Source organism: Phyllostomus discolor, chromosome 14 (assembly GCF_004126475.2).
Source record: "Phyllostomus discolor isolate MPI-MPIP mPhyDis1 chromosome 14, mPhyDis1.pri.v3, whole genome shotgun sequence".
Taxonomy (NCBI): Eukaryota; Metazoa; Chordata; class Mammalia; order Chiroptera; family Phyllostomidae; genus Phyllostomus; species Phyllostomus discolor.
Window position 1 is genome coordinate 42,735,888 of NC_040916.2, and position 13,767 is coordinate 42,749,654.

General features: G+C 45.1%; 1 protein-coding gene across 2 annotated transcripts in view; it reads right to left on the reverse strand.

The window, feature by feature from the left end:
- The window catches only part of TBX15 (T-box transcription factor 15), a 99,964-nt gene that overhangs the window by 15,216 nt on the left and 70,981 nt on the right, over positions 1 to 13,767 (reverse strand). For both annotated transcript variants that reach the window (XM_028503019.2, XM_036014964.1), the window contains exon 6: positions 11,405 to 11,469. In XM_028503019.2, coding sequence (XP_028358820.1) covers positions 11,405 to 11,469 — 65 coding nt within the window. The remainder of the gene's footprint in view (positions 1 to 11,404; positions 11,470 to 13,767) is intronic.

A 13,767-nucleotide genomic window follows, 5' to 3' on the forward strand; every position in this document is an offset into this window, starting at 1 on the left:
CCCAATGGGTAAACAGTGAGAGCGCGCAACACTCCCACGCCCTCCACAGGAAGACCTGCCTCGGCCGTGGAGAATGGAATGGATAACATGCCACACAGGGATGCACCCACGACCATGCAGTTCAGGGACCTGTCACAGCCAGAGCTATTCTGATGATGGAACTGAGGGGCAGGGGCCTTGGCTGCCCAGAAATACTGGCTAAGACCACACATTCCTAACAACGCTTTATGAATCCATGGTGGATCCATCTCTCATAGATTTATCCCAGACTTTTGCTGAATCTATGTATTCAGAATGTATTTCTTCTTAGAAAAATGAATCATTATTTGTTTACAACATGCCACATCTTATTTGTCCTCAAACCACATTAAGCTTCACCAGCTAGATCTAATCATTAGCAAGGACCAGTTCTATATATCAGGACTCAGAAAAGCGCCACGGCGAGGTAAGTATTACATAATCCACCTCCCTCGGCACTCGCACGTCTGCCTGGGATCCCATGACTTTCTATGTCCCAGCGCTCAGCACACTGCCTGTTACATGGCAAGATGTCAATAAAGATGAGTCATTATTCCACAAACTTTAACCAGCATTCATGTTTCAAAGCCTAAGATTTAGGAAAACAACTTGATGTAAAATCAAGACTCTGAAGACAGAAGGAGTCCTCTAGTCCTGGGGACTTGGGGATTATTTCTATTGCTGATGGTACCTTTCTTGACTCAGGTCTCAGCGAGGTTTCAGTTTTCCTTTGGTTTCTCCCATTCCAGTCACAGAATTTCTGACCTTCGACAGAGTCTGAGTCCCCTAGCTACGCCGGTCAGTTCCACCCTCCTCTTCTCTTACAAGAGTCTTATTACAAACCACCTATTAACACCTTTGGCCACTTGGATGTCTTTTGTAACACACTGTTTACTTATTCATCATCATTATCTCCTATTTTTTATCTCAAGGTTTTTAAACATGAATGCCTAACATTCATGGTCTAACACATAAAAAAAAGTGGCCTTAGGTAACCACATATCATTAACATGCTCCACGGGATGAGCCACTCTGGGTTTGTTGCACCCCAGAGCCCTGATGTCATCGCTGAGGTTTCCAATCAGAGATGATCACGCTGGCAAGTGTCCTTCTCTTGCTTACTTTTCCCTGTTTTCTCCAGTGACAACAGAGGCCATATCCAAACTGTTTTTGTTCAGCCCTTTGGCTGTAATCACCTCTTTGCTTTCCAGGCCTTTTCTCTTTAGACTTTTCTTCAGTCTGCTCCCTGGCCAAACCAACAGAAACTGCTGAAGAGGCGGGAGAAAAGAAAAGAGAAGAAGCAAGCCAAGGAACTCTTGCAAACTTGTGATGTCTTGAGAGCAACTGATTGGGAAAAATAGCCAGACTACACAGAAATATTCTTCTAACCTTCTCATTCAAAAAAATTGCTGGGACCATCCATTTGCAGTTCAGCAAATATTTGATCATTATAACAATTACAACTATGGTCATGAACCTATTAGGTGGCACACCAATGCATGGTTCTGCTTCTTATTTGTCTTGAGATAGAGAGCTACTTTTATGTTTCTTCTGCTTATTTTCTCTGTAGTTCTGCCTCTTCCCCCACCTCTTCCCCCGTCCTATTTGCTGGTAACAAAGGGAACAATGCTAGGAGTTGATAAAACCATTGGTCATCTCTCAATAGAAGACAGTCAAGAGCTAAGGGAAGTCTACTGATCAAGATCTTGAAATCATAAGGAGTTATCTAACAAGGAAAACAATTATGCTAGGTTCAGGAGATATGAATGTAAAAAAGACACAAGATCTTCATCCTCTAGGCATGTCCTATTCAACAAAAAGAGCACACACAAATGACTAATTTCTGAACTATGTAATAAATGCTACACTGAAGATATGTAGATGCCATGGAGCACTGAGCAAGAAGTATTAAATATGCCTGAAAACCCAAGGAACAGTCCATAAAGTCCAGTTATTTAAGCTCCATATTAAAGGGTACTCAGCAGTTTTTTACACAGAGGCAGAAAGAACTTTCCGGGTAGAGTCAACACTGCATGCAAAGACTTGGAGGTATAAAAGAGAAGCCATGTTCTGGGAAGTGAAAATAGTTCCTGGTGACTGAAGCTGTGGTGCAAGATGGGGTGGGGGATGTGGGAACATCACGGATGTTTATTCCACATTAGCTGCTTACACTTTATCCCATGGGCAGCACTGTGCCTCTGAACGAACTTCCTTTCTCTTCCTGTTCCAACATTGAAAAGACACGAAACACGAACATACTGTCCTGTGAGATCTCATTACTGTATCTCAACTGCTAAATCCTTTTTCTGAGACTGCCCTTGGACCACCAAGGTGAGGTCAAATCTTCTACACAGCCTTCTCCTTCGCTGGCTCTGGAATCGGCTCCTACATCTAGATACATTCCTCTCAGTATTTGTTGTCTGGGGATATTCTTAAAAGACCACCCATCAGATGGGAGCAAAACTGGCACAACAAAACAAAGCAAGCCATCACTCAAAACTTGGTTTTGGATGGTACAATAAGTAAACCTACGTGATTAATTGGCTGTCCCTGATGTGCTTTGCAATGGTTCGAAAGAGCAGGTAGCTGTCCAATGGACAACCGCTCAGAGTTGAGTTGAAATAGCATCTTATGCAGAGATCCCGACTTGGGAACCCCATCCCTTTGAACAAAGTCAGTCCATAAAGAGTTCTCACTGCCTTGGGAAGCACAATGAAAAAGCCATGAAAACACAAAGCTAGCTGACTGAAATATTAAGTTTCTTTGCATTTGAATGAATTAGTCTAACTTGAATTTGGTGATGCTGACCCTAGACTCCAGTTGTCCTACTGAAGGAGGAGAAGCTCAGGGATGTCAAAATAGGGGAGCTGCCAAGCTGGATGCTGATGCGGATTTCACCCCCAAAGGCACTGCTGGAGCGTTTCAAAGAGGTCACTGCTGGTGTCACAGCAAGTATGTCAGTGGGAAGAAAGAGGGTGTCCCTGGGGTTTCTGCCATGCAGGCAGCTTCTGTCCCTTTCAGCTGCTGCCGGTCTTATAAGGAGCTCAGACATGAGCACAACGCAAGTACCACTGAAGAGGGCCCAGTGTGGACTCCACATTCCTGACCACGACTTTTGCCCAGCACCGCTGGGTCCCTTCATATTGTAATTAACTCCTCATAAAAGATGACAGGTGAAAAAAAGGGGGGTGGTAATACTGAATCACACGAGGGGCAGGTCAGCATAGTGGTTAAGAACAGAAGCTCTGGACACAGACCACCTTGGTTCAGAGGGCAGCCCGGCTGCTTATTAATGCCAACTCGGCCATGTGATGCAACCTTGCCACACCTAAGTCTCCTATCTGTAAAATGGGGGCCATGGTACTGCTCCCTCCTGTTACTTAATAAAAGCAGATTGATCAGAGGCAAAATACATCAAAATAAGAGAGAAAACAAGGAAAACTTGACGACCACTGGTCTAACTGGAGCAAAAGAAATCCCTCCAACGGCTCAGGTGGCGACTCACAACCAGAGCAAACACTCTTACTTCACTGGAATTCGAAGCTGTGTCCGCCCTCTGGCTCCGGATCTGATGCGGAGGGATCTGTGTGTTACCTCATTCCGGTTCTCATTCTCTCCTCCAAGGACCAAAAACGTGTCCCTCAAGCCTCCGTAGGCCTCATTATCTTGCAGATATTTCAGACTCCAATATGTTAGCCATTAAAAAGACGTCACTCTGTTAGATGACACCATCGCTGGGCAAGAGCCATAGATAATAAAACAGCTGCCAACCTTCCTTGGCAAATGCGCATGGCCAAAAGGACAATGGTGGAAAAGGTTCATGATGGAGGAGGGAGAACGAATAACAAGGCAGAGAAAAATGTTAAATACCATAAGCCAGGGGACATGATGAACAGCTCTGGCCTGGATGCACAGGAGGAGTCTGGCAGGGGGCAGCTGCCTGAGTCCAGTACAGGGCCAGCTACCTTGAACTGGAGATGCAGTTGCGCCGGCTGGAGAGGGAGTCCAGCGCTGATTACTCCCATAGCTCTGCTCAACGTCACTCGTGCCAGGGATAACAAAAGAGTATGCAAAATCAGCGGAGGCTAGAAAGATTGCCAGGAAAGAACAGGAGGAGATTGGCTGGAAAAAGCACAGCCAATGGCTCCAGGGAGAACAAATGAAAATACAGAAATTGAAAGTGAGAGGCTTAGAACGTCGTGCTGGTGGAAAGAAGACAAGTGGTCAGCTCATTGGCTCTACGCTGGCTACCTGAGCCTTCAAGAGTGACAAGGAATCCATGGTGGTTTTCTGTTTACTAGCAAGCTGTGACTAACAGAGGAGTGTGACATCATTCTCTGGATGCTGTCCCTGCTGGATTTGCAAATTCTGAAAGCTACGAACTCACTGTTCTCAGTTCTACCATCAGTAAAATGGGCACACTGATCCAGGACCGATCAGCTTGGAGATGACAGTGGACAGCTTGCACCGCAGATACTATATGAAGTGATTATTACTCTTATTTGTATACTTACAATTTAAATGACTAGAAATAAATACCAGGTTAAACTGTATAAAATTACTGCCATTTTATCATTTTGACCTACAAATGTAGTAACTTTTTAAAAAAATTTAGTAACTTTTTATGTTCAGCTCGATAGATAGATAAGAGTGTAGACAAGATTTCAGATACTTGGTTATAACAGAACTCTACTAACGGATTATAACTGAGATTCGCCCTGCACCCTTTCACCCCTGACCCCAAAGAAACGTCATTTCTTGTGGGATCTAAGCAAAGATGAGCTGGCCCAAGGCCGATGTCTAGCTGACTTTTCCTTTTCCTATCTTCGAGCTCCAGCCACTCTGCTCCCTCATCTCACAGGCCTCTCGCTGGCTGCACACTCCTCTCCAGGGGCTGTTGTGAGGGGAGGCTGGGCCTTGACTGGGGTTCCTGTCTGTGCCCAAGGAGATGGTTTCTTCCTCCATGAACACAGCCTTGGGTTAACAGCTGCTTAAGACGGAGGCACAGAAATGTTCTTTACTCGCAAGTGTTTTCCCCACCACCAGGAGAGACCCCTCCCTTTGGGTTGCATGTGAGTCTTGTTAAGCATCCTCTCCCAGCAAGCAAATCCATCCATTCCTGTAATGCAATTAATGGCTCCACTTTTAGATCGCCACCCCCTGAAACGTTATGTAACAGGATACCAGGCACCCGGAAGGGCTACCACCAGCCACGCTCCCCGCAAGTGGCAGTGTCAGCTGATGATCAGCTCAGGCTCAGGTTGATTCCTACATGGCATCCTTCGGACCCTATTGTTGTCTCAGTGAGGGGCGACCTAGTGACACTATTAGTCCATACGAACCAACCCCACCATCATTCAGGGCCTGCCACCGGCTCCTTTCTGATTGTTCCAAGTTGCAGAATTTAAGTATCCCGGCTCAAGCCTGCAAGGGTGGGCTCCACAGAGAAAAAGATGCCCTCATGAAAAGCGACACCAGCTCTCTGAACTACAGAGGGGCCGCTCCACCTGGGACCTACCATGAGACCATGGCAGTGGCTTCTGGGGCAGCATGCCCACTGGGAGCATGGGGAGGAAGGCACATCACGTGGGACAGTGCCCCTAGCAGTTATCTTAGAGGCAGTGAGGCTGGGAATCAGGGGGAAAGCCCAACGTCAAAGACCAAAGTCATATACTTGTGACACTTTTAAAACAAGTTCATAGAACCTCTCACTCCCCACACAGATCAAATTTTTAATCCTCTCCTTTTCATGTATGTGTTTGCTTTGGAGGAAGTCCCTAGGAATTATATAAAATTTCCCAAGCTGACTTGGGCTTTCTCTAAAATCTTGGCAGCCACCCCTAACAGGAACAAGGCTCTCACACTAGATGTGGGCCAAGGGCCCCCGCAGAGTCCGCTCCTCCGGCTGCCCCCTCGCAGTGCAAGGTCCGCGGTCAGAATGCTCCCTCTAGCTGAGCACGGTGGGCTGTCCAGGCGTGCGGACGGTGCACCTCCAGAGGCTGCTTCTTGACCACGGGACTCAGTGCAAAGACTGTTGCTTCTCTCCAGCTTCACCACCTTTGTCTTCTCTTTGGCACGGGTTCCCCATTGGGGTGGCACCCCCAAGGATGTAATCTTCCCTCTCAGCCTGCTATGGAGTGTCCTTTCTCAGCCAAGCCTTACTCTGCTCGGGCTCAGCCCCTAAGACCCCTTCTTTCCTGAGGCCCCCGGACTCTGAGGCAGACTGGGCATCCTCCGTGGGGCTGAAGGCTGCGTGTGTCTGATCCGCAATGAGGGTGAATCGGTGTCTCACAGCAGCAGTCTGGCTCAGACTGGGCTCAAAATTGCCTTTAGTCTTTCAAACTAAGGTTCTTTATAAACTCACTCCTTTTTCCCTCTTTATTTGGAGTCCAACACTAACTCCCCACTGTTGCTGTACCTGACTCGCCCTTGGCTTAGGGGAAGGCTTTCTCACTCTAGAGTTCCTGACTTTTAATTTCTCTGCTACGCCCCGACTCTGGGTGACTTTTAATTTCTCTGCTACGCCCCGACTCTGGTTACTGTTCTGTAACCAAACGAACAAGTATTATTTTACTCTGTACGCCTAGCACTATAGGAAAAAAGGACCTAAAAATCGAAACCTGAAAAAGGTATAGTCCCATTCCCAAGAGCCTATGTTCTAGCTGGGCCAGAGCCCCAGGACACGGACCACAGGGCAGAAAGTCACCGCAGGGTGAAGGGACCTATTTCCCCCCAGGAGCAGGAAGGTGCTGCAGTGTCCTCCTAGCAGGCGAGCAGCTCCCAGAGGGAACTCTGGGTACTGTGCCTGGTTAGAGGTCTGACTACAGTAAATATCATCGACCTGCTCCCCACCCAAAGCCAGTCTTGGACCACATCATTTCTCTATCCTCACCTGTGGACATATTATCATCGTTTTTAGAGAGAGAGGAAGGGAGAGAGAGAAATATCAATGCAAGAGACAAGCACTGATTGGTTGGATCACATAATTTCTGACATATCTAGAAGGAGGAACAATTTCCCTCTCATTGCAAAGACAAGGTCTGGAAGCAACATCGTTCAGGGTTTCCACTCCAAAAGGCCCAGGTGTCTACTACTCTCCCCCCCCCAACACACACACATACATGAACACAAACATGTACATGTGAACACACACGTGCACTCTCCTTTGGTGGAGACTTCTCATCAGGGACATAGTTACATGGGAATGAAACAGGTCGAAGCTCCACAAGTCAAGACTGCAGGGTGGTGACCTCTTACACTGAGGCGTGTGAACGACGCTTCCTAAAGAAGTAGGGAGAACTGTGACAGGCTGGGATGCTGGGGACGCCACAGGGCTGACACTGTGGACTCACTGGCGCTCCTGCTGGGGTTCTGGAAGGCCCCGTAAATAGCATCTCTTGTCCTTATTTGAACACAGAACAAATTCCAAGAGGGACCTAGGAGCCTGATGCAGTGGAGACCAGAACACCAGTGTGACTGCTAATGAAAGTGTCTGGAGACTACGGCACAGGTGTGAAGGCCGAGTGAGTGGGCCAGAACTCCCCTGGAATCAGTGGGCTCCCCCAAACTGGGGGCCTCCTCTGCCGGGCTTACCATACAGCAGAGAGGGCCCAGAAGGTCAGCTCTCTGCAGGCGAGCAGGTCCTGGAGAAGTCCTCCTCCCAGGCTCAGCAATGCGATCAGTCACTCTGGTCCCCATCGAGGGGAAGAGAAAGTGACGGGGCTAGAAGCCAGGAGCATTTCTCCAAGGATATCACTTTGCATTAAAATACGAAGAACAGGAACTAAGCATCCTCACCCCAGCCACCCTCAGAGGACACCGCCATCAGCCCAGCCGCAGGAGAGGGCTGGCACTGCCTTGACAGGCTCGTGGGCCAAGAGACTGACAGAGGGCATCTAAAGAGACCGCTGTGGGTGGCTGTGTCCTCCCCATCTGTCCCCTCACATGCCTCCCTGCCTGGATCACGCCGGGGTAGATTGAGATCAACAAACCTGAACGTGTTTTGGTTTGAGGTTTGGCAAATTCTGTAACTCCAAAGTATTCCACAAATGTTTTGTGTTCTGCAAAACCAAAAAAACACCAGCCAAGTGCTTTCCCCCCTAATTTTTAAGCCCATGTGTTTAAAAGGAAATGTAATCCGTATGTTTGGGGTACATTTATATGCAACTCGACAAACCATGCTCATCTGTATGAGTCATTTGATGTCTAACAGGCAGGGGGAAGATCACAGATTTGTAAGAACTCGATTGGCTGGTTGGAAGGCAAGGAACTAGGCTCTGATGCTGGTACAGAACCACCAGGAGATTTATAGACAATCCTCTACATCCCCAATCCTTCCCCCATCTGCGAAATGGCCTTGATAATTCTTGCCCTCATGAGACCCTGCAGGCAGCTAGCAAGGATTAAACTGGTATAGCCAGGTAATGTGGAGCTTTCCAAGGAGAAAATACAAGGGCCACTGTACTTGCGCCAACAAGTCTATTTTAGCCTGGCTTCCTGGAGGCCGGAGGATAAACTGGCTTCTACCTTTAATGATCCATCCTTGTTCCATTTAGTGAGACAGGTGACTTCAGTGTCATTGTTTCGCCTGTTAGGGAAGTTCGGCCTGACTTCCTGTCCCCCACTTGGGAACCCCATGTTCACGGGGGTGGAAAGAGAGGATGACAGTGTCCTGGGCAAGTGCGCAAAGACAGGCAGAAAATATTCGGGTGGTTTTATTTGGAAAATAGAAGGTTCTGGGTACTTGAATCATATCTTTAAACAGATGAAGGGTTTTTAGAGAAAGAATCCTGTTCTCCATATCTGTTGAACATAAAGTAAGTCCGGTTTAAACTGCTGGCACAATAGAGCAGGAAGTGCACAGGCTTTGAAGTTGGGCAGCCTGGGGCTCTGGTCCCTGCTCTGGCCCCACTGCGTGACATCGGGGAAGCCGCTTAAGCTCTCTGAGCCTCAGTTTCCCTATTTGTAAAATGCAGGTTGTTTGAAGATTGGAAGGAATAGAAGTAAAAGGTCTGGAACACAGTAACTGTTCAATCTCAGATAACTTCAATAATTACTAATATTACTTAAAATAGCCTGCAGGTTTTAATAGGATTTAATGAAGACTTTCCATACTCTCAGAAAAATAACTAGATAAAGCACTGAAATGGGCTAATGGGGATCCACAGTTCTACTTCCCTGGAGTCCTTATGAAGAGCCATTCACCAGGCAGAACAGAGTTGCAGAGCCCTAAGCTATTCATCAGCCTTAAGGGCAAAAACAGCCACAGGATGTTTGAAGGTCCCTTTTGCCCCCTGAGGACACAGGAGGACCTTGGGGTTTGAACCGAGATGTCATGACAACTTCCTAACCAGAGGCAAATACTTCAGGATACACGGCCACATTCTCAAGCCCATTAAAACGGGACTCCAACTCCCACAGCAGAGCTCCAGTGCTGGTCCATGCAGCCGATCTGTTCTAACTTTCTGTTGCAGGCCATGCCTCTGCAAAACAAGGACTCCAGTGGGAGAGTAAAGCAAAGAAAAAAAGAAAAACTTTGGTGCACCAAAAATAAACACTCCAAACGCCACTGGAGAGACGGAGAAAAGAAAAAGACCGTATTTGAATAACTAAAGACAGCAGGGCTGGCTGGCCCCAGGACACACAGAGTCAGGTGTTGAGAGCAGAAATTCTTACCTTCTAGTCATGGACCTTGTTGACAATCTGAAGGAAGGCTACACAGCTCTCCCTAGGAAATGCACACCTGCTCACCCACACACAATTTTACTTACAATACCTGGAAACTCACAGAACCCCTGAGACCCATCCCTGGACTCCAAGCTAAAGAGCTTAAACACCCTAGAGGGTTCGCTTCTACGGTGGCTCCTATCATGAACGAGGTCCTCCGTGAGCCCAAGTTCCCATCCTGAAAAGGATGCAGCAGGAAACAGCTCACAGGCACACAGAAACTCCTCAGCACAAAGAGGACTGTCCCTCTGAAATGAAAGGAACAGCTATTCGTTCTTCATTGGCTAAATTCTGAAAGCAAAGGCTTTTGTCTTATTTAAACAAAGACTCGTTGAACAGGAAAGTATTTGGCCTGGAGTCCATATGCCCGAGTTCTCATTGAGCTGTATCACCAACTAGTTGCTTGACCTAAAACATATTATTCAATTTTGTCATCTGCAAACTGGAAGTTTAAGTGGATTTTACTTCATTCAATGGGTGTGACCTTAAAGAATTCTGAGGTAAATAAAACTTTATAGACATCTAAACGTATTTCAAATATATAATAAGGGTTTCATAAAGAAGTGTCGTACTTTCATAAATCATTTTGTAAAGGAAATGATCACTACAACCAATTTTTATCAAAAATCTGGATTCGAATATAAGGGGCCACAGTTTATGAAGTGATTCTAAATATAAAACTAAATATGAAAACTCTTGCAGAGAAAATAGCAAAGGTAGCTCCTGACAACCCGGGTCATTCCAATATAAAGAAATGCCCCCAGTTTGGAAAATGTCTTAACACAAAGTACATAGTTCTCCCAAAGCCTACACCTTTGTAAGAATTGTATGTCACCTTTGCTGTTTCAGTGTGATGTATGTAAAATTAAATTTTCTGATTGAATAACCTTGGATCAATCTGGTTTCCCTGGCAATTCTGGTTCTCTTCTAACTCTCTGTGGGGAACCGGTTTTACATGTAATTTTAGATAGGAGGGATTCAGAGAGAAGAAAGAAGAATTAGCTAGAAAAACACTCTAGTCTCAAAGGCCATTGACAACAGGAGCAGAGTCCTATGCACGGCAGCCATTCCTAAGGGCCTCACTGCCCAGCAACCTACTCAGGACGGTGATGTTAGGTCACCCAGAGGGTGGTGCTGTAGAAACCCTCTTTATTAAAGCAGAAAACATCTAATGTGTTTTGGAAATATTTCCCAGAAAAAAAATGGTTGCTTTTTTTAACAAAGTTATAGTTCTCAAAGGTTAATAATTTTGTGAAAAATTTTACTTGTCCACAATTACGTGTTTTCCTGATAATGAGATATCACTGTAGGTGCTGTAGGCACATATAGATGCTTTTCAGAAAAAGTAGCAATCTTTTGATGATAATAAATCACATCAAATGTGTTTTAAGCAACTGGATTACCAAGTATGATATAGAGGAAACTACCATGAGGGATTTGATCTGCTAGTTTAATTAAGTGTGTTCAAGAACCTGGATAATTCAGCCTTTGGCAGGAGCGGCATTTTCCCTCTTCGATCAGCTGCCTCTTTCTCTGCACAGTGGCTTAACATGCAGGTGTTTTCCAAAAAGCAGGAGCCAAATGCCACCAATGGGATGTGGCAGGGATCATGTCATATAGGAAAGAAATGCCCATGAGTCTCTTTCCCAATTGTTCTTACCTGTTTCTTCCAGAATCTCTGAATCCTTTAGCAAAAGGGTTCCGGTCAATTTTTAATCTGGTGATCTGGAAACCAACAAAAAAACGTGAATTGTATTTTCATTAATGGACTTCCTTTTCAGTTGCTCCTTAAAAAAATAACAACAATCACTCTAGTAATAACAGCTAGTGTTTTTATTAAGTTTCTTTTTAGTTGGAGATTTACATTGAAGTTGATACAGGACTAGGGCCTGGCACACAGATGTCCGACCCACCTGACCCGTATCGCCCTAAAAAACAAGGTTTTCCCAATATGACTCCGTAAACTCTTTTTTTACTCACCTTTCTTGCCTCAGATGGTGATAAACAAAACAAAAGGATTGAAATAGAAAACTGGGTCCATGGTACATGACATACAGGAGGTCCCTGAAAAGTGTTTATTGAATGAAGGAGTAAATAAGTGAGTAAATAATGAATGAATGGATTCAGCCAACCCAACCAGGTGGAATAACCATGACAACTTGCTCACCTAAAGGATTCAAATCATTAACTGCATTAACCATTTTACTTCAGTTGTGCCATTCCATTACAGACCTGAAATGGTCTCATAAAAGACACAAGAAGTAGCTATTCTTTTGTCTAAAAATGTGTGACTAGATTGGGCAGAATGCAGTGTGCCTCTTCCAATCTCCAAGGCTCACAAGAGAATCAGGAGAAATGAAGAGGCAGCTTCATAAGGCTGAGCAAACCCAATGCAAACTGCATGGCCCAGCTTAAACAAGTCCTTAGGAGCCATCTGGTCAACCTCCACTCAGTGCATAAGTACCTATCTCCTCCTGTCCTAGCTCCGTCAATCTCTGCAGTGTCTGTACATTTTATCCTGGTGCCTCTAAACTAGAACAAGCCCAACCAACAAACTCCATATGCACTCTAGTGTCTCTACCTTCAGTCTTGGTCATGGGACACATTTCAATAACTTCATATCTAAACCTGATGTTAATGACTTACTACATTCAAGTAGTAGATATCCAAGCAATAGGGGTGGGGGCTAGGGAGCTCGGTAAAGAAGGGAAGGCACTCTCAATGAAAAGTAATTCTAGAAATAAAGGAATCTCCTTATTTGAGATCATCCTTTTTTCCCCAATAATTGCAGAACTTATCACTAGGATGTTCAAGTTTTTTCCAATGTTGCAAATCTTCCATCAGAATGGAATTTCCCAAAGCCACAGTCTTTAAAATTCAACATGAGATTCTGATAAACAAACTTGAAAGTACTAAAGTTATTTTTCCCCTCAACATTCCTTGCCTCTAGAATGGCATACTAATAATGTAGCACTAATAATGCAGCAAAAGCAATTTTACATCTATTTTATAGACCAGAGCAGGAGCCTGAAGCTTTCCAAAGTCCACTGTCTGCCACGTGGATACTGAATTGAGTTTAAAGGCTGTCACTGTGTTCTGTTTTTGACTTAAAATCAGTTCTTTCTTCATAATCCACAGCAATAAACCCCACACCACATTTTCTTTTCAAGTTAGGGTTATAATATTTTATTTTCTCTTTCAAGTTGGCTTATCCTGTCTGTCTCATTTATGATAGGGGTTTCTGATATATGATTGTGCTGCTGTGTTTCAGGGGCCTCCTAAGACCCTGTAAATATAATGACATTCTATATCATGGGCCTGGGAGAAATGGTTGAAAACCTATTTCCCACAATTCACTGGATCTTGGGCGAAGGGGCCTGTACAGAGATTTAATAGGCAAATGCCACCAAATGTTAGGAAAAACAACACCTCTATACTTGTTTCAAAGCTTTTAATGTGAGATTCAGAGAACTTTATCAAGAGTGTTGTTCTAGTACTCATTATGGATTTATTATCAAGTGTCTTTTGTGTGCAAAGTAATGTGATAGGTGGCACAGCTGGCAGAATGGTGGACAGTCAGTATGTGGTTGTGTATTGGCTTTCCCCCCAACCCAAGAAGCTTATAACCTAGAGGAGAAAAGCAGACATAGACACTAATAATCACAATGTAAAATAGGAACTGATTAGGTTTGCCATAAAGGCAGAGTGCCATGGGAGCTTAGAGAAGGTAGGGATTAGTCCAGCTTGAAGGGCTCTGAGGTCTCACTTTGGAAGTAGCACACGAGCTACATTTGAGTAGTTAATTTTCAACCCTACCCCATAATTACGTTTATCAATTAGACCCTAATATGCCTGTCTGTCTCTATCTCCCACCATAGACCTGGTCACCATCATTCATTGACTAAACTAAATAACCTTCACACTGATCTCCCTTCTTCCACTCTTGTCCCTGCCCAATCTCCTCTACACAGCAACCAAGATGGTCTTTGTTAACAAGTCACTGGACTGTGTCATTCTTTTCTG